The sequence below is a fragment of the Tetranychus urticae genome, chromosome 1 (genome assembly GCF_039701765.1).
Source record: "Tetranychus urticae isolate SD_2017Ah chromosome 1, NJAU_TeUrti_SD_1.0, whole genome shotgun sequence".
In the NCBI taxonomy this organism is placed as follows: Eukaryota; Metazoa; Arthropoda; class Arachnida; order Trombidiformes; family Tetranychidae; genus Tetranychus; species Tetranychus urticae.
The window spans coordinates 4,860,381-4,887,512 of NC_142958.1; the positions used below are offsets into that span (position 1 = coordinate 4,860,381).

Below are 27,132 nucleotides of genomic sequence, written 5' to 3' on the forward strand. Positions count from 1 at the left end.
TTTTTTTCACCCAAACATTATCTCAAAATAGTTAATCAATTTGGTCATCAATGAGTTGTAAAAAGATAAAGAAGAGAGAGAGAAAAGAGTGTTTAACTGATTCCACACTGAACCATTAATTAAAGTTGTTGTCGTGATTTTTATGCACAATTTTAACAACCCTTTTTGCTGTATGAATGTGACTCTTTCATTTCTCCCTGGATACTTATTTTCTTCATGTCCACTTGACAGAGACAGCATGGAACCAGCAAAAAGATTTAAACAGAAAACCAGAGAAGAGAAAGAGATTTTCTCTCTGCAACCTTCTCATCATTTTATCATGAATTTAATAGCAAACACTCCCAGCTACACCCTCCCACAAGTCATTACTCCTTGTTAACTTTTCTGCTCCCATTTTGAGTAACTCAACAATTACGGTTACAAAGCATGTTACACATCAATAAACGACTTCTTGTCCCTAACAGTGTTCCCTTCACTTTCCTGTTAACCCACACTTGTCCTTGCTTACTAATTTATCTGCAATCGATATTCAAGTTGAACATCATTTTCATGCCTCAAACCTCAACATGAGCTTAAAAATTGATAATCAATTCAACTCTTTCTCAACTGACCAGTAATTATAAATTCAATTAATTGACATCAACTAAAGATAGTGTTTTGCAGCTGTCGAAGTAATTGATCGTAAAAAGGGTCTAAATTGAGTAATTATCTATTAATTAAAGAGAAGCTGTTTTGGAAAAGTTCTAGATGTAAACGATGAAAATTGGCGAATTATTCAGTTTTGCCTTCTTCTCTTTTACATTTTCCAGTTTTACATGCTAATTTCAGGCTCATTATCAGCCAGTAAAGAAAACAGTAAATGATTAGTTTTCTGGACAAAAAAAGTAGGCAAAGATGGTAAAGATTATTTTGTTGATGCAACTTGAAAATGTTATCTGCTGAGTGTGCAAAATGGCCGCTGTGAGTAAAAGATGTGATAAAGAGGATGAGTGGAAACGTGACTAATGTAAAAATGAAGGATCATGTTGCTAAAGATTTGTTATCTTTTATTGATTCTTGTGCATATTATATCATCAAAAGGGAAAAAAATGTAGGAATGGAAGAGAGTGAATGAGGAAAAGTCTTGTTCAGCTGGCCTCACTGATGAATATGTGTGCATTTGTAAAAGATGGGGTCATTTGAGTTAATCTCGAGTCAAAGCAAAACAAAAATAGTCATCATCATTATCTTTATTCATTATCATTCGATTCAAATTATATTCATCATGAAAAGGTTACCAAATGAGTTGACCTTTTTTTCTGCCAGTTTTCTTGCAATCACTTGAGAATGACAAGATAATTATAAATTCAATCTTTCCAATGAACTTCAACGGAAAGGGTAAATAGCTGTCCTAAAATGCATCATATACCAAGAGAAAACATTGAATTTTCATCTCTACTCATAGCATGGATGGATGATGAATAGACAAAAATAGACATTCGATTTGCAAAGGATCAAACATTTGCAACATAATTGAGAGAAGTTCAAGGATCGAAAAGAATTTTCCAATTCATTCCACTCGAACTTGTAAAGAGAGAAAATCCGTTCAAAGTTCTGTCGAAACGTTACGAAAAAAGTTAAATTTTGAGTAAAAAAGAAAATACAAAATTTTATTGCGAAATTCAAACATTTAAACCATTCCTGATTTGAAACGAAACTTTAGTTTTTCAGTTATTGAATACATAAACTGGGAGTGAAGCTGGGAGTGAGTATCAGTGAGTAAATGATATGAATGAATATCTGGGAGTGAGAACGTGGAGTGAAAGCAAGGAGTGAATTGAAGGTAGTTTATTTTATTTACTAGCTTATTTGGGCGATGAAAGAGGCGAACAGGGTTGAAAAATGAAAAGTTGAAAATCATTTTAGGCTGGCATTGTTTTTTATCTCATTAAAAGGTGATAAACAATAAAATGGTATTAAATGATTTATTGCTGAATTGAGTCGAAATTTTTGTTTGAAGAGAAGAGAAATGAAAGAGAAATGCTCAACAAAATAGGAAAGTCACCATTTTTATTGTAAAAGACAATGTATTTCATTTGAATAGTTTATCCATTTTTGTGGGTTTCCATACTATTTTAACCTAAAGCTGGGAATGAGAGAGTTAACCATAACTATAAATCATTTCCAGATAACATCATTTTCATTTTTGGGAGAAACAATTGTTAACCCAAGTTGCTGGATAACTGGGAGTGTGTGAGTGAGCCAAACAATAATAATCATAATAGAGGGAAGAAACTTTTGATTCGCTGGATTAATTAGTTGGAAATAATGTTTATGTTAGCAACAGAAGAAGAAAGAAGAAAAAATTCTGTTATCAAATGCTTTATTCCATGCAACATTATTATTATTATTATTGCAGTTTTATTGTTCCTTGTAACTTATATAAATGTATAAATCCACAATTAATTGATAATTATCTAACTTTATTCATTTCTATTTTCTTCTTTACATTTTCACCTTTGCCTAATTTAGTCGACCAATTTCAAACGCTTAACCATTGCCATAACAGTTCATCTTTATCAATCAAATGGAATGAGGTGAAATGATGATTTCAACGAAAATTTTGAATTCCTTTTCTGTTTAACTTTCACTTCAACATTTGCCTGTAAATCTACAAGAAAATAATTTCCTTTTCAACTTAAATTCCCTGTTTAATGAGCAACCCAGTGTTGGCCAAGAAAAGAGGTTGAGCCAAAAACTCACACTTTATCTTTAATTCTGTTTACCTTTTTCATCATTTTGCTTCTTCTCCTCTTCTCATGTCTAATACAGATTCTTCTTGGCTCAACTTGACTGATTTCAAAGGCAATTGAATTCTGTGTTCGGTCAACTATGTCCATCTATAGCCAACTCATTACCTGTTAACAGCAAGTCAGTCGAGAAAAATAAGCAAGTAAACTTGTAGCAAGGAGCAAAATAAAAGAGAAGAAGATGAAGATGAAGAAGAAGAAGAAGATGAAAAAAGGAAAAGAAAGGTAAAAGGACGAAAACAAGAATGACCAATTGATTACCTGTACAAATGGTGAGATGTGATATTTCATCAACATTCAATATAAATTGCAACTTCTCTCAGTTTAACCAGGTTAACCTTCACTTGGTTAAATTTGTTTCCTCATTTTTTGCACCTTCATTCAGCTCAATTCAACCCTACCAAGTTGATCATTATCTAAACTCCCAGATAATTATGTTCAACACAAAGTAAAGGTAAACACTGTTTTTGTAGACTTTTTTTCCTTCCAAAGAAAAACAATCAACAAAACAACAAAATTAACTCTCCAATGCTCATTGCCAATATCATTTTCAATATTTCCATCTAAACAGCAAACACTTTGATAGAAAAAAACTCCAAGTTATTTTGCAAAGAAAAATATTTACTTGCAATTTCCTCACCAAAAGTTGACATTTCACTGAAAATTGGTTCACCTTTTGTGAGATGTGATAATTCACTTGCAAACTTTTGGTGAAATAGCGTCTAGATTATCATGAAAAGAAATTCAATTGAGAAAATTGTGCTTCTAATTCGAGTTGAGCAACTTTTATTTTTCGCTTTTTTCATTATTTCAAGATGTTCTCTTGGATGGATTATCATATAACATTACAATCTTCATTTATCATGAGCTATTCCAGGTAATAAATGAGCTTTTACTTTTTTCTCCTTATTCTCCTTGCTTTTACTTTTCACTTTCGTTTATTCATCATAATTCGTTGTTGATTCATTGAACAATTCATTAAACTCTTTTTGATCATTACAATGCTGTAACTTGTAAAATGATTATATTCACTTTCTTTTGATAAATTGTTGTTCTCCTTGTAAGCCGATGTGAAGTGATTTGAATTATCATTACAAGAATATTCATTTACATTTTACCAGTCAACATGAAACTATCTCAACTTTCATCCTCTTTTCTTCTTCTTCTTCTTCTTTCCCTCATCATATTACTCGGTGCTAATTAACATGAGCATAATTTGCAAACCAACAAATTGCAAGATTTGCCTTTTTCTTCCTTTTCCCTTCCCAATAATATTGTAACACTGTTCAGCTTCATTTACAGCCGAGAAATAATAACAGTCCAAAATGATTACTATTTAAATCATCATTGTGCTTATCAAGATAATTAATATTAACATCAACATTATCATTAATACATTATTGTTTTAATATGATAATTTTCGTCTTCACAAGACTAAATTAACAGGCTCAATGGAACAAGGCAAAAATGAAATGTTTATTTCCATTTTGGTTTCCGGAAAGGCGGAAACATGAGATTCTTGGTGTGTCATGTTTGCTAATTGTTGAAAACTGATTGCAGTCCATTAGAGTTTACTTATCAAGAGAACAAATTTTTACTAATTGTTACTCAACATTAGACTCGTAATCGAAAAAAACTTTGAAAGTTGTTCCAAACTTACTTCCTACTTGAATGACTTTCCACGTGAAAAGTGGCAACACAATGTTCCACTTTTAGTGTTACAAGATCGACTCTTTCCCATCAAAGCTGATGATTGAACACGTCTTTGCGTGACTTTGCATTTCTTTATTTTTATGAACATTTCGTTTTCTTAAATTTAGACTTTCTATTTATGGATTGTCTTGTTATTTATTTTTGACTTTTTTCTTAATTTCTTCTACCGGTAACCTTTCAATCTTGATCATGATGATCTGGAGTCTAGTCAAGATGAACATTATTCAAAATTACTCATAAACTTACTGTTTATCAACTTGTCAGCTTTTGATTGATAGAATATCTTTTTTACTGTTTTTACGGCGATTTCTTCATTTCAGTTTCATATCCGAGAATCATCACGGCATTTGATAATCTGTTATATAGCTTATACTCAAGCTATTTATGGAGTGTAATTACTCCAACTGGGAGTCAGTTTTAATTTAGATATTACGTTTTTCAGCAGATGAAAGCTTATCTCATTTTTGTATTTGCCAAATGCATCCAAAGTTTTATTTGTCCAATTCATCATGAAATTGATATTTAGTGGGAGAAACCTTAAAATGTTACATTTACGAACTTCAACTTCAACCGATTCATTCATTTGTAAAATGGCTAATGAAAGTCAACAGAAGATCAAGATTAATCGCTCAATATTCAAACAAACATAAAAATTGTTTTCTGTTATTGCTTCTAATTATTCATTCTGACAATAATAAAAATTTATTTTTAAAAGTTCAAACTTTTCCATTATTATTCCTTTTTTCCATTCCACTATTACATCCAGCCCTAAATTTCATTAAACTTTTTGAAATTTTCTGTCAAAAGTCAATTTAAATTCGATATCAAAAATTATTCATTTTTTAGATGTTCCATTATTTAAAGAGCATTCTATCATGTAGAGATAAGTTGTAAACTACGGTTATAATCTTGAATCAAAATGGTCCATTCCATGTTGGGAATGAAGATGATGATGATATAACTTAAAGGATCTTAAATATTGCCGATAAAGCGAAATAAAGAAAACAAGGAAAACTTGAAATAACAAGGAAAAACTATTGTTTATAGCAAGAAAAGAAAGGCAACATTTTCATTGTTGAAGAAAAAAGTATCTTTCAATTCATTGGCTTGTTTGGATAAGCTTTTTGTGTCCAAAATCTGATGAACCTGGTAAATCTTGGGATAATATTACAATAAGAAAGGCGCAAAAAGCTAAAACTCAAAAGCTGAGTTGGCAAAGACGAAGAGAGAAGAGCAATGATTTGTATGTTTTGATATTAAATTGTACTCTTTACTGTCATTATTACATAAAGAAATGAAAAACAAAATTTTGCTTCTCACAAACCCACAACTAATCCCTTCAAGTCTCAACTTTTTACTTGCTCTTCTTTTTCATTCCTTTAGATTTTATTGCTTTCAGCTACTTAAGGTAAAGGTGAAAATAATCTGAATCACCTCTACATTATCACTGAGTTTCTCTTTGGTATTAAGTAAAGATTTTTGATGAGACAGACTTTCTTTTCATGGTGATAGAAAGCCATTAAAAAATGATTGAATTTTGAGATACTTTTACTTTTACGATTTATTATTAAAGTTTCAAGGGCTTTCAAATGTTGAAGAATAATCTGATTCAGTTGCAACTGTTAATTTATTAATGCAAATGCAACTGATTTTTCCAAGTCTTTTTTTCTCCGTCCAAGGTAATAATTCTCATTAGAAGGTTGAAAATCAGATTATCAGTTAATTGCATGTTTTTCTGGCTGTCAAATGGTTCAACCATTTGATATGGAAAAAGTTTCAAAATTGATTCAACTAAACTCACGCAATCATCAAATTAATTAGATGAAATTTGAACTTGCTATGAGCATTACCTTGAGTCATGAACATTTTTTACTCTTAATAATTAACCAAAATTCTGATTATAATTGTACGGTTCTCATTAAACTTGCAGTCCACTTCGTTAATGAAATTCAATTTATCGTCAAGAAAATATCCATAAAAGAGGAAAGTCAGAGCATCAACTTTGATACCAAAACCAACAGATTGAGTCAAGAAAACTCACCAAATAAGAATAATTGAACCTCAATTTAGCATGTGAATTAAAAGTCTGAGTGAAAAACACTCATTTGAGAACCTCAAAAAATCGAAAGTAAGAAATGCAAACGAATCAATAAGTTTTGCTTTAAATAAAATTGTCTCTTCATAGGACGCAATCTAATAGCGGAAATTTTTCTTCTATCGCATGATGAATTTTTTCGTTTGAATAGTTGAATAGAGTTTTCATTTTTACACAATGGTTACCAATTGCAATCGATATGCGTTTTGTTCTGTTTCATTCAATTTCATTTGCGATCAAACGAAAATAAAGTTTTGTATTGAGTGTTGTTTTGAATTGAGACTGAACACTCAACTTTCAGAGTTCAATATTAAATTTTTTCGTTGTTTTCAAATGCTGAACTTCATCAAATTATCATTTTTTCTTTACAATTTGCAGCTGAACGGATGAATTTTGAGATTTCATGTTGTTCCTTTATGCATAAATGTTAGTCTTTGGTTCAATAAAAAGTCTCATAGAGAGTTTTCAGAGTTTTCAACGAAAAGGAAAAAAATAGCGAAAATGAAAGGAAAAGAAAATAGAAAGTATAATAATGAGAAAAGAAAAGTAAATGTTGATATGAACACATTTCAAGATATACATGTATTTATATTTATGTAGCTGAATATAAGGTATGATATATTTACCTTCTAATGATGGTGATGTTAAAGTTCGAGCTTGTTCAATAGTTCCTAAGGTGATGAGGAAAGAAAGGGAAAAGAGGTAAGAATATCATTAGCCAAGAGCATGTCAAATTATTAGGTCTTTAGTATAGAGAGTCAGGTCAGTGGAGCGATAAAAGGCTCTACAAAGTAATGCATCTCGTTTGTCATCCAAACCTTTTTTTTCCTTCTTCTTCTTCTTCTCTTCATTTTCCCATTTCTTCTTTTCATCCATCGACCAACTTATTCCAGGTACATGAACATCAATCTACATGATACAACCACCTTTATATCTTGCCATTCGAACAACCTATTCGCCTTTCATCTTCATCATTGCCGTCATCATCATCATCATCTTCACATTTTCTTGTCTTCTTTTTTTCGCCTCATCTTTATCCACTTTCATTTTTCTTTTGTTATTTTTCTTGGTTAACTTGTCGAATGTAATAACAATATTAATATTGCTTTCGCTTTTCATGTTGTTTCGACCATTATTTTTACCCTTATTATAATAATAACTGATTTACATTGAGATAAACAGTTTAAACTGTATTCAGTGAAACATGGACTTTATCATGTTAATATATCAGATTGTATATTGTAATGTTGAAAGTGCAAGAGAATGATAAACATGAATGAATCATGGAAAAAGGTTTGACAATGTTGTACATTAGAACAAAATTGTCTTTTCTTTTCCTTTTTACCTTTTCACATCCAAAGAGAGAAACGACAATTTTGCCAATCCAATTGAATAATTTATTCATTAAAATGAAGTAATTGACCATCAAAGCACAAACAAAATCAACCAAATTAAAATATTTGCTCCATTTTCTTGCTCTTCACCCAGAAAATGAACATTAAAAGTTGATAATTAAAAGCAAACTCCAGAAGCACATTTCATCAATTTGTCTCAATTGTTTCCCTCTCTCAATAAGAACTAAATTCAATTTAAAAGCAAAATTCCAAAGAGAAAGAAAAGTTCGAAAAAATTTGCTGCATTTCGCTCAGAGCCAAAATAAGTTGACTTTAAATGCGACTTTTAAACATGAGAGGAAAATGGCTGGAAAACAGACAAACCTTTTCTTCTCGATTAACATTTTTCCCCAATTTCCAATTCTGTAAATGTTTTGTTCACATGAATATTAAATGATAAACTTGTGCGTTTCCACTGAAAGAGAAACATTTAAAGCTTATTAACATTGTTTGCCATAATTATTGTAAAGTTGGACAACAAGGAATGATTAGTCAAAGTGTTGCTCTGGTAAAGGTTGAGGTTGACTTTGAGAGCAAATAGTAAATGGAAATGACGACTTTTTCAAATGAAAATCTAGTATCAACAATATGTTCTATTCTTTTGCTCAGCATCATCATGAATTCAATTGATGTTCCATTTGCAGAAGAGAGAAAAAACATGATGAAAAATATTATGTTTTCATTTCTCTTTTTGCACCCTTTTCATCACAATTCCATCAAATTTTCATTCCAACCATTTCTCCGTCTCTTTTAATATTTACATTATTCTTGTCACTGAATTCCCCAGTCTGTCAATTTTTCGCTCACTTTATCAGTCTCATGAGTTGACCAACCTTGGACATCAACTAACTTCAGAGGCTTGCGGCTTCCAAAGACAAACACTTCGCTAATGACTGTGATAATGGCTCTAATAACATCAATCGAGCAAAAGATTTTCCTTCTGTTCTAAATTTCATCGAATGATGAATTTCGAAATTTTATGAGCAATTCTTCATTCTTTTGGTTTCTTTTTTTTCTGGTGAAAAATGTTTTACTATTTTATAAGTTGCAATGAAGTTTTGTCAACAAAATGATTCAGTTTATTGATGAATTGGTGTGGATTGATTGAAACAAGAAAATAGTAATTTGAAAATTGGAATAATGAGAAATGAAAATCAAAGTTGCACCATTTGAACCAGAACATTAATCATGGAATATGCAATGGAATCGAGGAAAAAGGAAAGACAAAAAAGTAATCAATAGGCTTGATATTGATAGATTATCATTTTCACCCTCAATTTCAGAGAAGTATTACTCTACATGATTAATAGAGAGAACTTTTTCTGTCCAATTTGTGGTTCTGTGCATTTCATGATCTTCCAATTAACATTGAATGTATCAATGTTTCCAATTGGAAAAGTGAGGGAAAATGTTTTTACAAATCTTGTCTCAATTATAATTTTTCAATGTTTTTAAATTAAACTTCAAATTGACTGTCTTTTTGTGCCTCCAATGAAATGCTGGGAAAAATTGCCAGTCTATGAATAAATGGATGCTAATGACATTACCCTTGAGCTAATAAATAACAAGAATTTATTGCACTGGAATTGAATGGAAATGATCCAGAACAGAATTCATGTTTTTCTTTTTTTATTTCAATCGATTCATAAAGTCAATGTTCTAGTCTTTTAATAAAGAAATGTGGAATAAATTGATAATAAAATAAAGGAAAAGCAATAAATTGAAAGTTTTATTCATGATTAGAGTTCTTTTGATTTTTGCGTTCAACTTTTATTGATATTGTTTTCTAATTGTTCATTCTTGTTGAACGATGAAAAGAAATGAAATTGCTTCTAAACTTTGCTCATGTTTTTAGTTTACTCGATTTGAACTTTTAATTCACAAGTAAAATCAAATGCTGAGAATTTTTCTTTTCTCATTCTAAAGAGAAACATTTCTTTATTTCAAATTTTCTTTCGTACCGTCATTAGTCTTGTTGAATCTCTCACCTCATTGAGTTGGTAAACAGTTAAACCATTTCAATTGCACTCAATTGAACCAAATGATTGACTGGCATTAACATTAAGTTGCTAAAATTATCAACATTTATCTTCGTTCTTATGGTTAAAGCTTTTGTAGACTCTTCGAATCTAAATCAATCAGCTTTCTGCTGTCTTTCAGTTCTGACGAGCTTTCTTCAATTGCAAAATGAGAATAAAGTTCATTAACATGAAACTGTTATTCCAATAACAAGCATAATCGGATTTTGATATAATTTCATTTTTCTTTAAATTTTGTTCTTTTGATGGTCAATCCCTCATTTCATGTTTTCCAAAACTTGTTCTTTACTCTGCACAGTTGTGTATCGAATTTTCCTCGAGCGTTCACATAACATGGAAATATTTTGTTGACCTTTTATCACTCGTATCACTGACTTTTAAAACTCACTATTTATCAATTTTTGGAGGTTGACTTACCTTTTCTTGCATCTATTGTGTATATTGGTGCTAAAGCGTCATCCTTATACCAAAGTACAAGAGCAACTGAATCATCTGAGGTTGGCGCTGTAACATCACAAGGTAAAGCAACTTTACCCTTAACAACTGCCGTGTACAATATGGATGCTGAAAAGAGAGAGAGAGAAAATTCAATTACAATCATTTGCATAAAACTCAATATTGACTTTACACAATTGATAATCACGTTTGAGCTTCAGTAGAGCTTCGATATTATTTTGAAAAAGTTTTTAGCGCTTTCTGTTTAGTTCAAACTACGATATAAATTGGTTTCTTATTGAGAAATACTTTTCGAAATGGTATTTCTCTTTGCTCAATCTTTCGTTATTGGGTAAGTTGTGATTGAAAACGACTGAAAAAAGTCTATTTATATTGAGCATTTGAAACTTACCGAAAGGCTGAGCATCATTAGCTGAAGGTTGAACTTGACCATGGTTTACATAACACAATTGATATAAGCACAATGTTATGATCAACTTTTTCATTCCCAGTATAAAAAGAGAGACTGATTAGAGGAGAAATTTTAATGTGAACTTTTACACTTTAAGCTATTTTCAAAATTTTTATTCTTTGACTATTTTCTTGTCGCTAACTATTCATTTCACTTCTAATTCACAATTGGAATGTAATTTTTCATTTAAACTTATCACAGTAAACTTGAAAGAAATTTTGATGACAACGAAATGGCCGATTGTATCACAAAGTATATTATCGCTGGCATAATCCCGACAAATTGATGGGCACACAAATGTTGATATTTCAACTTTTCATAATAAAAGAGTTTTCTGAAAATTTTTCAAAGAACCACAATTTTATCAGAAAATTGACAATAAAATGGAGTTTGTCTAAAATTGTGAAGCACACACTTTGTTGATCTTTTAATCCTCACTTAATAATCCAATTGGATTCTACAACAAACTCAAGATCGACTTTAATCACCAAATTTAAATATAAAAATTGATTTCTTCAACAATTTGTCAACTTTATCGGTTGATTAACATTAAGCGTAAAATTCTGAAATAGACGAAAAGATGGGAAAAGAGCAGAAAAAATAAGTGAGAAAACGATTCTGACAGTTCATGGCAAGAATTTTCATCGAAATAAAAGTTGAGTTGAATAGTGACACCTATTGGTAGCCATCATAACTATGAAAAATAAGTTGTTCTCCAAATCGCCCATCAGATGGCAGCATAGAACAGAACTCGTTGTTCAACATTCGATTCTGTCTCATTGATGATTTGACTGCCTTTTCTGTTTGAATATTTGCTCTGAATAAAGATAAAACTTTCAAGCAAGTGTCACACTAAGCTACTAAAAGATTTCCTCCTGAAATGTTTCAATATTGAAAATAGGAGAAAAGCAAACAACCTCAAGGGAGTGAAAAAAGTGATAACAGATAATAATTAATGATAATCATTGTTTTAGCAGAAAAAAAGTCTGTTACAATCAGTTTCAATAATGTCAAGATAATGAGCTGAACAAAAGAGAAAATTTCCACAATTCGACTCTGAAATTCCAGGTCCCATTAACACTCTCAATAGCATTAAAATGTCAACAATCACAGTGAAAACTAAACAAACCTTGATTCATTTCAATCTCAACATCTTAACATTGAATTAATATCAAATGAGAAATGTTTCTTTCTCAAGTTTTGGTGAATCGCTAGGAATTTCAGAATTTCAAAGAAATTGCAATTTTCTAATTGATGCTTTGATCTAACACACAAGATCTCATTAAGAAACTTTTCATCCACTTAAAACTAGAATATTTTTCCTTTATTTTTTAGATTGAATCTTTGATTGTAAATTCACTTCAATTTATACCAAAATTATAACCTCATCATGAAATAATCTCAACAGCATTGACAACCTTTTTTATACAAAAGCAAAAAGCTCAACAGAATAACAAAATGTTCTTGATTTGAATAAGTTTGCCATCAACTATTTCCTGTTGGTCAATTGAACCAGTAACAATTTCCTTCCATCGCTATTATTGTCCAAATGAGATTAAAGGTTCAACTTTTCAAAGCAAAATTTGTTCAACTTGAACAGTTTCAAATGAACAAAAAGTTGCTGAAAACATGAAAATTTTGAATGGAAAACGATTAACAAAACTAACAGAAATACAAAATGTAATAATTTCAAAACTTTTGTATCTATTTGCTTCGATTCAAATGAAGGTACTCTACGTGATGTGAAAAGGTTTCAAAGGTCATAAAAGTATAAATAGAATGTCCTTTTCTGGTGCAAAAAGTAAATATTGAAAGGCTATCAATAATGACATCAACAATATCGATGTATCAACGGAATGGAAAAGTAATCAAGAGAAAAAATGAGCCTAAAAAAGAGTCTAAAAAAAGACTGAAAATCAATTGTTCGATAATGATGAATATCATGGAAATGTAGCAAAAAATAGCTCAACATCAAGACTCGAGAAAATGGTGAAAGAAAAAAAACTATTATGTTATCATTTTCAGATATCAAAATTGTGACAAGTTAGTTAAATATCGAGTTTTGTTTTTTCTCGAATTTTTTTTCTTCCACTTTTAAAACCAATCTGTATCTATTATATCGAGTTTCAATAACATTGACTTTTGCCATGACACAGAAAGTGAATTAATAAAAGGCTGGAAAAGTTGGAGAAAAAAATTCTTGTACAAACTTGGAAACCAACAGAGAAAACGATATAAAAATGAGAGAAAAAGGAAAAAAATTCAACATTCAATATCGTCGCAAATGGCAAGAGAAAAATATTCACCATTGGAATGATTTTTCTGGACAAAATTGATAAAACAAAATGAAAAGTATTGGTAAGTGGTTAGCGAAGGGAAAGAATTTCGAAAAAAAAAGTTCCAACTCTTTATTCGTTTCATTTTTCATTAAATTGTTGAACATATTTTTTTCTCATTCAACTTTTATCGATTTACACTTTTTTGGAAGAAACTATTTCAATCTACAAATGCATGTGAATAGAATTGATTTCATGGAGAAAAAAATGTTTCACAGAATTTAGTTTTCCTTTATTGACACAGTTTATCAAGTGTCCAGTAAAGGGAGTGAAATAAAGCGATTCAAAATGATATTCATAAGATGATGGAGTTGACCCAAAAAAAGCATTTCCAGTCATGAAAATTGATTCATTTGGGCTCATTAAGGTTGGAACTTTTTCTCTCTTTTCTTCTCTTTATCACATCTCTATTATCATTCTCATTATCACCACTTGAAGACTCGACTTTATTGATTAGGAAACATTTTTTTCTTCTCTTGGCTGTTCTTTTAATATGAACATAAGGGTTGTTAATGATGATGATAATATTGTTATTTGGGAACAATTAATAAGAAATTAATGACGGATAATTGAACAAATAACAATGAACAGAAAAGTAAAGAATCAGTCTGATTAGGGTCAGTGACTGTGGAATAAGAAATGTTGGTAAGGAAATCAGTTGATGATGGGAATAGTGAAGAAGGAAAAATTCTGGTCTTTTTGCTCTTCTCCTCTCTCTCCGATAAGTGAAACAAATGAATGCAAGTTGCCTTTTTTGTTGGTGTTTCACTACTGATAAATGAATAAACGGATGAATAGTTGGTTGAATAGAGTTTTGCTTAAAAGCTCAATCCAAGCATAATGTTAATACAATTTTCATGTGTTCTGTGTGTGTGTGAACAGCTTTGAATATGCCTCTTCATCATTTATGTATATCAATCTTGTTTCATTATTTATATTTCATGTTAACAATTATTTGCATACAGTTGCGGATCAAAGTGGAAATTGAATTTTTTTCTCGTTCTGTCCCGTTTTAGAAGTTTTTTTGGAAATGATTTTGTTGCTTGTTGTTGCTTTGGTTTACTGTTAAATTGAATTGAATCAAATTGGGACTTTAGGTTGCAGCTTAGCTGAAGCTCCATTGAGTGTAATTCCGAGCACAAAATGTGTTGGGAAAAAGCGTTTAAGATTATAATGATGATGATAAGAGACGATCAGGTAGATGATTATCTTAAGAGGATAAAGTCAAACCTTTTGTTACTGTTCAGTGATTTCATTGCAAAACTTGCTCTTATCCTTTTACTTTGTTCAACCATTTTTTCAGAGTTTCAGAGTATTTCAAATTACGATTATCAGAACAGTCTTGGAGTTGGAGTTTGCATTGGATTTAATGTTTCTGGCAAGGAATGAGATAATACAATGATTTACTTTGCGAGTTGAGCAATAATTTTGCGAAAAAATCATTCCTTGAATTTTTCTTTATTAACCAAAGTACGCTTGAAAATAGCGAAGCAAGTATATAGCGCAGGAAAGGAATGAAAATAAGCGATGAACTGATTAACAGCCATGAAAATTGTGGACACAAATTGCCACAGATTAATCAAACTTGAACATAATCAAGATCAAAATTGGTTCAATTATCGAAAAATGAAAATTGATGAAATTCTCAATTCTATTTTGTAGCAAGTTCGAAGTTGTCGAAAAGTTTGAACGAATTTGTTAGCTGTATCGATTAGAATGAATGAGCAATTATTCAAATTGTCGAAACTTTCATTATCAGAGTTGCACCATGAATCACTCTGGAAGAATATCAATTGAAATGACAAAAGAAGCAACGAAATGTCTCAAGAGAACGAAAAAAACGATAACAGATAATAAATAAAGATAATCATTGTTTTTGTAGGGAAAAAGTGTTAACAATGAATTCTATCATCTGAAGATAATAATTATTAGAAAATAGAGTGATAATGAAAACATTTATCGACTTTGGAATTTGACTAATTCCAAGATGCAAAATGTCGAGATTGTAAATTCCAAATGAGCCAGATTTTTTCACGAATTTCACTCATTCCATTGTAAATCATGTGTTCTCACAAGTCAAGAAAAGAGTGAAAATTCATGAAAATCCATCAACATTCAACTCATTTGGGTCATGACTTTTCACTGTTCACCTTGAAATACACCAAGAGACATGAACAATTGAACAAAGTGTCAAAGGAAAAAGATGAAAGTGAAAAGGTGTAAACCATTAGAAAAGGTAACGATGACAAAAAAATAAAGTGATTTTGTTGTTGCTCTTTATCCAAATGTTGATACAGTTGATTGTCATCAATTTATTCAAACAATTGATTGATGATGATTCAATGTTAATGATACAAGATAATTCTTCACATTTCATAATTCATTTTCGCACCTTATTCAACACAAGATACAACTTTCTTTTCTTGCTCAATCTTTCATGCACTTACAGTGATAAATCAGTTGCAAGTCAACATCCTTTTATAGTCGAAATTGAATTACTTTTTCTTCCATTATTCAGAGCAAAATTCTTGGAAATTGAAGAATCATAATTTTTCCCTGAGAAATCAATTTCCATGTAAAATCACAAAACATCAAACGAACAAGAAAAAAAACGAAATCAATTTTCTTTTGACCAAAATTCTGGAAAAACTTCACAAGAACGCAACTTTGTTCATCTAAAAACTGAACTTAAGAAATTTATGAAGAATGCGATAAAAGAACATTTTTTTCGAACCATAAAAATGTAAGAATAAAATCGAAATGGAACAAATATGAGCGAAAATTGATGGAAAAATTTGATTTTAGGATTTTCTGCTGTAATTTAAAGTTATCTGAAAAGAGAGAAAAAAGTTGTCTAGAAAATTCCAAAATTGTCCTGATTTGTATCGATAAGGTAAGGAAAGATCATGACCTTAAAGAAAAGAAGCAATTTCAGAATTTTATCCCTTATTTCAGCAGAAAAAAAGAGACTCGAAAAGAAATTCAAACATGTTGTCAACCATTTGGTTCGCTTCTTTTCCGGGTAAACATTCCTTACCTCATTGAGAAGGTGAAAAATTGTCCCATAAAAGATTAGATAAAAGGTTATAAAGTGAATCTAAAAGAAGGAAAAAGATGAAGATGAAAGGAAAGGTATAAAATGACAAGTGAGAACAAGGGAGAAGCTTGGAATTGATAAAAGGTTAAATCAGTTTAAAATGAAAATGGACAAAATTCATGAGAAGTGTCTCATGAATTGTAATGTAGAATGGACAACATTTAAACCTTTCTTTTATCTCAATTTTGTAGCCAATCTAATAATATTTAAGAGTTATTGAATGAGACACAAAAAGAAAGCTTTCAACACACTTTTTTTTCCTGTTCACCTTTTCATGAACATGAGATGAAAATGGTTGAAAAAAGAAATTCTTTTCTCATTCTCATTGTTTCTATTTTTTCACCTGGCAAACCTTTGGGAATGAAAAAATTTCAATTTCTCAGAGCAACGATTATAATGATATTTTCTAGATGAATGATATTGTCCAAAACGAAAATATTCTAGGGAATTGCATGATATGAAAGTTTGATGGATGAGGTTCATGACAAAGTCGACAGACAATTTTCCCGATTCCACTCGCTAAGTCATGTTATTGAGACCTTTTCAAATTTTATCGCTCAACGGTTTTCGCTCATTTCGACTAAACCAGAATCTTCACGGATCTTTAGTGTTTCGGAACAATTTCATCCTTTTCATTATTAACATGATTGTATTTTGAAAATACCGTTGATCGGTTAGTATAAGCACATAAATTTATTGTTCGAAATCTTTGTGAATCAAATCAAAGCTTCAAGAAGTTGATCAGTCTTGAATGAGATGCAGAAAAAAGCAAAAGGACTCTAAATGGACATTTATCAATATCAATTCAGAACTATCGAAAGCTATAAAGATAAAAATACCAGAAAAAGTCTGGAAAAAAGGATACTAAAGTCGACTCAATCAACTTGGTCATTCGTCATCAGAGTTGAACTTTTGACATTTTGACATTACAATTGATTGATGATTCTTGTCGCTCTTGCTTATACATCATCACCTGAATGTTTTACCTTGAACATCTTCCAACATTTACACACAGACTGGAGCGACTTTGAAGAAAAAAAATATGGAAATAAAGTCCAATAAAGGTTCACTGAATACCAAGTGAAAATTTCAGTCTTAGTTTCCTGTCAACTGATGTTCTTGTCATTCGACCGCATTTCAAGTAAATCAAAGATGAACTTTTCACTCTACATGTTGCAAGTTTATGATTACCGAGTGAACCAAGTGAAAAGGCAAATGAAGACAAAAAACACTTTTCAATCTTAATATTGATATAAACACCTCTAGGCTATTGTGACTTGTAGCTTTGAATAAACAAACTACTTCGATAATTAAGTTGCCGAAATGACATTTCCATGATAATAGAAATTAATCAAATTCTTTTTCAATATTCTTGTTTATACAAAATGTTGCCGAAATTTCATTCCAACAATCATTCAATTGCAATTAAATACAAATTGCTTGCTAATTTTGTTTCAATTTGAATCATTCGAGGCGATAAAATTGAACATTTTCTTTCCCTGAATCTGTTTATCAAACATTTTCTTTCATTTAAATTGCAGTAATAAATGCAAAGTTTACTTTAAAGACTATTAACTTAAATATCAATATTAATGATAACTTTGTATTTCTTTGCATTTCCATCAATCTATTTATAAGAATTTTGCGCATTTTCTTTTACTCCTTTTTTTTCGTTATCACGTTCATCTCAATTTCAAAGTTCGAATGTTTTTTTATATTCTACTGAATTATCCGTCTTTTTCTTCTCCCTGTCAATTCATCTGATTGATCTTTCCTTCATGAGAAAAGAAGAAGTTATTGAGAAGAAGAAAAAAAAATTCCAACACTTTTTTGTAGTTTCTTTCCTTTCATTGATTCAAAAGTGAACAACAATAAAAAAGAAAGAATGATAATTCAAGATATAACTATTCAGGATATCATGTCAAGGTAAGTCTGAATCATATTGGAATCAAAATTGTCCATCATTTGAATTACAGAATAATAGAGAGCTTTAAAAGTAGATAAAGGTTTTGTACCAAAAAAGAGTGTAAATCAAGTTGAACCAAAAGTGTCAAACAGAAAGCAACTAAAATCTTCCAACATCCAAAGAAACTTCCAAAGTGGACCTTTGGAAAATGAAATTTTTCCAAATTCGAAAATCGAAAAATCGAAAAATCCAAATTTTCGAAATTGGAAATTTTCTTTTCTCTTTGCCTCAATTTTCGTCGTGATCAAGTAATTGGCAATAATCAAGTACAAATGAAACAATTTGGGATGAAATTTAATCACATTAACTCATTTGCTCATTAGATCCTTCGTTAATCAATAAACACTTTCATCTTTACTCTTGATTCCTGTTGTACATCTTTGTTTCAATTGTAATTACATTTTACCTTTTCACTGCCTAATGATTTTCGCCGTTCAATCTTCTTCTCCTTTGCGCTTGATTATGTTAAACTGATAAGAAGTTAATCTAACCATGAAAGTAAATGTAAAGAGTGAAAACTTCGAGACTGGCAAGTCGAAAGAGTATAAAAGTTGAATAATAAATAATCATAATGATATCAAACGTTAACTTTGAAAGTTAATAGGGAATGTAAAGAGAGTGGAAAAAGTTGGCCAAAAAGTAGCGAGTAAAGAGAAGAGAAAAATTGATAACTAAATGTCATCAATGTTAATCACTCAGCTTTCAGTTAAGCTGCATATCATGAACTTTTCCATCTACAAGAATGTTTCTTCATTTCTTCTGTAAATTAAAGGCCTGTGGTTAATTATAATGAGCTAATGATGATTATAATTACAACCAAGTTTTCCATCATTATCATGAAAACTAATTCCCTTCTTTTTACCAGTTTTTAGTTTTCGCTTCTAGTCTATGCTACAATCTTGTTAACCACTTAATATAACTATTAATAACAGCATTAACTTCATTTTATTGAATATCTTTTTTTTCTTCATAACATTGAAAGTCTTCAAAGTAAATGTAACTTTTACCTTCAATTTTCGTGTTAATTAATTTTGATCCAATTCATTTTTTCTCTTTTCACTCAACTTCGAATCATGTCAATTTTTCAGGTTAACTTTAGCCTTTTTCCCAACTAACCAAATAACACCAATTAGAGTGTTCATCAGTGCATTCCAATGTTGACACTTAAATTGGAAATTCAATATTTTCTGTGATCAAACATTTTGATCAGTCATGAGATGGAAGAAAAAAATGTTCCATTTAGAAAGAGCTTTGCTAAAGATTTTGTCTTGTAATGAGTTTGTGCAGCTTTACTCGAAGTTGTTCAAAGTTATATTCAAATTTAATTCGATATAAAGTATCAAATTTTGAAATAATGAGCTTGAATAGAGGAGTAGAGAAGAACGAAAATCTTGATCTTCTCAAGTAAAGATATTGCCCATCATTTCATCACGATATATTGAAAAGTCAAGTTTTGATATTCAAGATGAAAAGCGATACAATAATTGCCTTCTTCATATTAAAGACGCTTTTGCATTATTTGCACACGTTTGTTCCCATAGCTTAAAACCATTTCAACATTCAAGTTGAAACTTTCAAGAAGCAGCAAGAATAAACTCGAAAGACAATTCGTCAAGATCATCAATTAAGCAACCTTAGACTATTCAATTCATCATTTGCATTTTACTGGTTTGATTCACCAAACTATTGAGGCTTGCCAAAAGTCATATTGGCAAACAAGTTTTAATCTAACCGATAGTCTGACGTTACTGAATCGAAATATTCCTTCGGGTTACTAAGAAACAGGATTCTCTTCTAAAACAACTCTTCACTTCGAATGGGATCTCGCAGAGCGACTAATATCTTCTCCCTTAAACTAATTGTGCTTGTTCCTTAAGACACAACTTATCTGTTGACCAGCTCAAATGAGGTGATTATTATATTGGTAATAGCGCAGTTGATCCAAGTGATTTAGCAATTCAAAATATTTTTATCCAAAAGCACTAATTAAGCATGTAAAAGTCAAAATCTGTCAATAACTTATATCCATTTGAACAATGCTTGTTAGAGCAAAGATTAGTGTTGAAACAAAATTGCTGTTGAATGTTAGTTACGAGTTTTGATCTTGAACAAATTTCGAGACAAATCGAGTTTCATGCTCATTAGTTGAAGCTTCATTTAACAGTGGAAAGAAAACGTAATATTCGCTGAAAAGATGGGTTGGACTTTTTTTATTTCTACTTTGTCTGTAATGTTTTTGATAAGTGTATTGAAATGTTTCATTTTATGGTTAAACATAAGTTAATTCAACAGTCAATGGACAATTTCGTTGTTGCGTTTAATGGTACAACATAAAAGGAAGAAAGGTGATAGAGAGAATAGGGTTAATCACACGGAAATAAGAAGAGAAAAAAATCAAGAGAGATTAGGGAGTGAGAAAGAATAAGATGATGATTAAGAAGAGAGAAAAGTTTAGTCGAGTTAATGGTCATCAGGAATTGTTGATACAGATAAAACGAAAAGATTATGTTGAGAGTGAGACAAGTTTATCTTTTCTTCCTTTTCTTTTCTTCTCCAGCTTTCCTTGGGAGTTAAACAGGAACAATCTGGGATTGATAAGGTTGAAGCAAGACTGAGAAGGTAAAGTTGACTAAAGAAGAAGCAAAATGGCTAAAGGATGATCATGATGAGCAACTAAAACTAAAGTGAATGAAAGCATCAGGAAGACACGTTGATTTACCTAATAAAATCAGTGTAAACATTGGTTCGTTAAGTTTAGTATTGTTTTGCTTTGTTGCGCCCTTTTCCACTCTTTATGTCCTTCTGCTCTTCTGTTCAATCCCTTTTCATGAGCAATCAAAATGAAATGTAAAAAGAAGCAAAACTGGCGACATTCACTTGATAATTAATCTTCGTATTAACTTGAGACTAGCAAATAAGCAACTTGCAAGTGATGTAATTAGCTGCCTTGAATAACGACCAATATCTGATCAACATTTTCTTGTTAATTAACTTTTGTCCAAACGAACCATCTTTCACTTTATCTCATTTCTTTGGATTCCCTGTAAGACGAAAACCTCAGACAAAAAAGGATTCTTTTCCTAATTTATTAATCATGACCATCAATCTAGATAATTAACATTCTCTTCTTGGCCCAACTCAATTAAACTCTTTAAATTTAATTCGCCATTTCAAAATGATTTTGATTCAAATTGAAATGGAAAATTAAAATGCATCAATCGCTTCATCGAAGTATTCGAAGCATTTTGTTCAGAACATCGCTTTGTTTACTTTTTGAATTTTGGTTTTTCGTTTTCTTTTTCTGAAGAGAAAAGTTTTTTGTCGTTTGATCGATTTCAGAAGCAATGTGCTAATGCATGCATGAATGGAAAGAAAAGCAGTCGAAATTGATCTTCTGCTCCAAATGAAATTCAATCATTGATCCATTGTTATCATGATGTAAATAATGAGAGAAAAGATGGAAGACAAGATCAAGAAATGAATTTTGATTTGATCAAACTTTAACATTATTAGAGCAGGTAAAGAGGGAAAAATAAAAGTAGACGAAATTTTGATCGGAAGAATTGAATCAATCATGAAAATAAGGATTTCCAATTCTCTAGTTATTAATATTTACGAAAAGTAAGTTTAAAAGAGCGAAACCGCAATTTTGAATTCGAAACTCTGGAATTCTGTTTTTATTCGAAAACTTTGCTTTAAATTTGTTTCCATTTAGTTTGAAGGTTGGAGGAAATGCAATAAAAATTTCAATGTTGCTTCAGTAATTGATTTGTAATACTAATTGTGAAAGCTTGCTTCATTGCAATTCGTTTTTATTGGAATTTTTGAGTTGAATGATTAAGAAAAGCTGAAAGTGTCGGAAACTTTAATTAGATTGAAGTACTGTAAACAAAAAGGAATCTGATTTTATCCAAAACTCTAAGTTGATTGAAACTCATTTGAATGTTGTTTACTCAATGTTGGTGCCAATATTGAAAGACAGTCAAACAAATAAAGAATAAGAAAATGCAATAAAGAAAAGTAACAAAATTTTGAGTGAAAAGAGGAAAAGACATGAAAGAGTGGAAGAAAAAGTTCCAACACTTTATAATGCCATTTGAAATTAGATTGATATTGAGTTGACAATGGTTGCTGCTGCAGTTTTGATAAACTTTACGAACATTTTAATACTTTCAGAGTGAAGATTGAATCACATTTGATGAGCCAATTCAATGAATATATCAAACTTGATGCTCAATAAAAGTAGAGACTCGATTGATTAAGCTCAAAAAGAGATTCTCTAAAAAGGAAAAGTTTAACATTTCAAAAAATATTGTCATTTTTGAAGAGTTTTCATCATTCCGAGAAAGTTGCAAGACTGAAATTGAAATGATTCAATGATGAGTCTTGCTTTGCCTTTTATGAAGAATAAGTTGAAATGAACTTTTCCACATTAATTGATGGATGAAATGACCAATGATTAATGGAAAAGAGAGAAAATGGAAAAAGTTCTGAAAATCATTTTTGTTCCAATGACAAGTTTGTTCAACAGAACTTATTGTTAAATTAAATGAACTCAAAATGAGAGTTCATCTTCCACTCAACTGCACCTTGCTCATCAACCAAAGTAAATAAGTTTCTGGTCAACTTTTCTGATTGGTTTCACTCTTGGAATCAATTGTTTCCACTGTCGGATAATCATTGTCATTGTTTCCAAGTTTCATGTTTACACAGATTGAGGTTAAAATGAAAGTTTAACGCAAATCTAACCTTTGATTACTGATGTAACAAAAAGTTAATACAAGAGTTTGATTGATAGTCTATTGTGCCTTGAATAAATTACATTTTAACAAATAGTGTTGAGGTCAAGATTATCATGTTTAACAGCATTTTGAGAGGCTACTTTAGGTCAATTGGCTCAAGGGTTTTTTCAACCTTTTTTTTCTCTTTTCTTGACCAAAGAATTGTTGATCAAACTCATGGTTGTCAATAATTTTGTGAGCGCCAAATGAGAAAAAAACGAAATTCGATTATGGTTCAACATGAACTTAAGAAAAGGTGAAAGGAGAAAAAAAAGTTTGAAAAATTGAGTCAAAGTTGATATCAATAAATCATAGTGGTTGAGCCTTTCGAAACATCGAATTGAGTCAATCTTGTTCACCATTAGTTAACCTCAAAAGTGTGTTTCAATTGCCATTATGAGACTATTTTTGAATCTCATTTTTACCCGAATTTTTATATTCATAGAGTTACAATGTTTCAACATTTGTTTCCACTTGGAATAATCTTGTTATGGTCAATAGAAAAGAAAAGATTTGTTCTTTTTTTGGTGGTTTTTTATTTCCAATGTAACCTTGTTTTTCCATTCTATTTTCAGTTTCCATGTGAAATGAACTTTGCTCAACATTAACCTCATTGGATATGCAAACTGCATAAACTTTACTATTCCTTTTGTTTCTTCTTCACTCACCTTTATACCTTTTCTTTTCAGCCTTTCATTACTTGGAATCATCAGCATTCATCTTGTTTACCCTTGTAGCCTCGACTGACCAGTAAAACTACATTCCAATTGATCTCAAACGTCCAATCAATCTCAATATGAAAGTCGAGATGAAAGGTTAGAGTTAAAAAGGAGTTTCAACATTCACTTTCTTCCACTCGATAGACAGTAGGGAAAAGTGAGAAATGCTGAAACAAAACCAAAAGAGAAAAATCTTTTTTTTACCAAACATTCGACTGAAAGTAGAACAGTAATGCTCTTCTTATATTCATAAATGCTTTCGATTAAACATTATCATTCTTTATGTTACCTTTGAATGATCAACTTTTCCTTGAACCACTTTGCCTCGAAAAGATTTGGATAAATATTTTTCTTCTTTTACTTTCTATTTACATCTTATTGCCTCTTATCCCCTCCAATGATGCACATTAATAACGATAAGAACAGTTATTCACAAGAAATAATCAGTCGAATCTGTTCATTGCAACCTTCTTAACATTCATTGAAATCTTGAACACAAAGAACAAAGATTTTCATCTTTAACTTGATCAACGAAACGAAACGAAAAATGCAAATTTTTAAAAACAATATTTCGTCCAAATGCGAGTTCCAAGTTTTCTAATCAAGTAAAGTCTCATGATGAACGTAAACTTCTTGACATCTTTTTCTTTCGTTTTTCTTCGTTTCTTTTTGCTACATTTTGCTGAGCAAATAATCTATTTTGATGAAAGAAAAGTTACCTTTTTCTTGCAATTCTCAGTTCTGATGAATGCAAGTTGTTTAATACAATTAGTAGATATTTGTTATCACATTTTTCCTCCTTTCCTTTCCATTCATTTTCTTCTTCTTATTCGTCTTATTTTCTTATTCCAATCAAGTTACAAGATTAATAAGAATCATGTCGTTCACTTGTTCTCATTGACGTTACTGCACCTTTATATTAATCTTGTATTCAATCAATGTGTACACTCGATCAATCCCTGAGAATCATATACATTTCTAACCTTATTATCATTCCTTTTCTCTCTCTTTCACTTTAACATTTCTTCTTCTTCTTTCTCGTCCTTTTATTTTCTCTGATATTCTGTTCCATCATCTTGTCAATAGGTTCAATAGTAAATATTGTTTACAAGTAAATTATTGTAATAATGATAACATGAAACAACATGTTCTTGTGGCTATTTATTGTTACATTTTTTGTTCGTTTGACACTTTATCTTCTTTACTTGATATTATAGCTCAACTTGTAACTTTACTCAGTCCAATTTGTATCTACTTTTACAACTCATGACCAAAAGGTTTTACAATTTCTATCATTTTTTTTGTTCCCTTCATTTTTTGATAACTTCATTATTTTTGGATTCTTTTTTTTGCTAGATTCTATTGATACTTTCTGCTATCGAATTTTGGAAAGAAAATTCTCAACAACCGGAAGAAAAAATGAAACAGAAAATAACTTCATTTGGCATTGCATTTAAAACAAAATGAGCTCAAAATTGTATCATTTTTTAAACGGCAACGTTTTGCTTCAGTTGATGGTTCGTTGTTTTCATTCAATTATTTCGTCGACTATCAAGTTTACTTTTCGAGAATATTTTTCATGGATTTTCTTTTTGTTTGCTTCTTGTTGGGAGAATTGAATTTTATACCGATTTGTTGGAGTTGAGTCAGGTACGATTTCATTGTGATTTTTGTCTCGGAATTTTGAGTCTTTGTTTGAGGTGTTGCACTTGATTGAGAAGAACGAATTTAGCAGAAAAATAAGGGAATTCTGAATCTAAGTTGGAAATTCTTGGATTCAACAGTCAGGCTGATGAACTTGACAAGTGAAACCTGATGAAAAGATAGATGAATCTTTGACAAGAAAAAGTGTGAAAAGGAGAAAAGATTTGTCTATGAGATTGATACAATGAGCGAAATAATCTTGAGAAACTTTCTCTTCACAGAATCTTTATCTTCATCTTCATTTTGTTTGACCATTTTCTGTCTTTCAATGTATTACATTCTTCTTTATCAGAGGAAAAGTGCAGAGTAAAAGGGAGTCACAGGGAGTGAAAAGTGATAACAACATTTGGACATTTTTATCGTATTCTAATCAAACTGTTATTCTTGCATATTGGTCATTTATTTTACCTCTGATTCATTGAAAATCCTGATAATCAACTTGAACAGGAAGAGACAGATAAAACTTGAAGATGGTAAATTGAAACAAAAGATAAAGGTTCAAATTAAGAGTACAATGACAGGGATCAGCGTTTGGAGTCGAAATTGATGAGGCAAGTAGAGTACAAATTGACAGACAGATCATGCAATACTAGAACTTACTCTGATTGAGAAAGAATCGAAAAAAAATTTCCATTTTTGCTATAAAATGTCTTATCGATAATAATTCCCTTTCTTATCAATTTCCTTCTTGTTCTGAAATGGACTTATTCTCTCATGCTATTTTTCCTTTATGTGCCGAACTCAGACACAACCGATAAGCACTTCAGTGGCAGTCGATGTCAGTTGCTGAATCCAGAAGAAACATTTTGAGGCTAACAAATGAGAATCTTTTTAGAAACGTTTCCAAATATCAACAGTTAATCAATTCCAATAATGGATATGAAGATAACAAAGCGTGGTTAGAAAGAGAGGAATTTGATATTCTCATATCTGCATTCCGCATAATCTTTCTTATCATCACTTTCCATCTTCGCATAACCAATATCATTGAATCATTTCTTTTTTTCTCTGCTCATTTCCATACAAATCTAGATTATCTTCATCGCTCATTTCTCCCGCTCAGTTTATAAAGAGGAGAAAATTACATTTTTTCATTCTGATGAATATTATTATCATTATGATGACTTTTTTACACCAAGAAGTTTTGCCTCCATTTTCACGCTCAATTAGTTTCTTCACCCAGTCCAAGTTAATCAATATTTTTTTACTTCAAACTCACTCAATTTACAGATTAAGTTGATTACGAGTTTAAATTTGAAATTGATATCAACTGCTGAACAAAATCTTCCTCACATGTTGACGACTCTAAATTTCGCTCCAATACATAATTTAAAATATTTATTCATTCAAATTTGGCTTTGAAATAGCGTCGAGTCAATTTGCTCTTTTGGTTACGAAAAACTTTTGTCTCATTCTTGAGTTGCATCCGTTCAAGAGTCAAACAGGATGTTGAAGTTAAACCAAGAAAATGGAATCATAGATGATAAGCTTAACTTTTGAATAAAATATTCATACTTGAATCAGAATTTCCATTTATGCAAAAGAATTTACCAACAAATAAAATTGATCAAAAGTGAAAACAATTTTGAATG

The 27,132-nt window shown here is 30.6% G+C and overlaps 1 protein-coding gene across 2 annotated transcripts in view; it reads right to left on the reverse strand.

Annotated features, from left to right (window-relative positions):
• The window catches only part of LOC107368324 (protein turtle-like), a 130,355-nt gene that overhangs the window by 53,343 nt on the left and 49,880 nt on the right, over nt 1–27,132 (reverse strand). The window contains exons 1-3 of one of the 2 annotated variants that reach the window (XM_015936145.3): nt 10,878–11,507; nt 10,448–10,594; nt 7,224–7,268 (exon numbers count right to left, since the gene is read on the reverse strand). In XM_015936145.3, the coding sequence (XP_015791631.2) occupies nt 7,224–7,268; nt 10,448–10,594; nt 10,878–10,971 (286 nt within the window). In that variant the 5' untranslated portion in view covers nt 10,972–11,507. Of the gene's footprint in view, nt 1–7,223; nt 7,269–10,447; nt 10,595–10,877; nt 11,508–27,132 lie in introns of those variants that run through there. The other variant, XM_015936136.3, reaches the window with a different exon arrangement.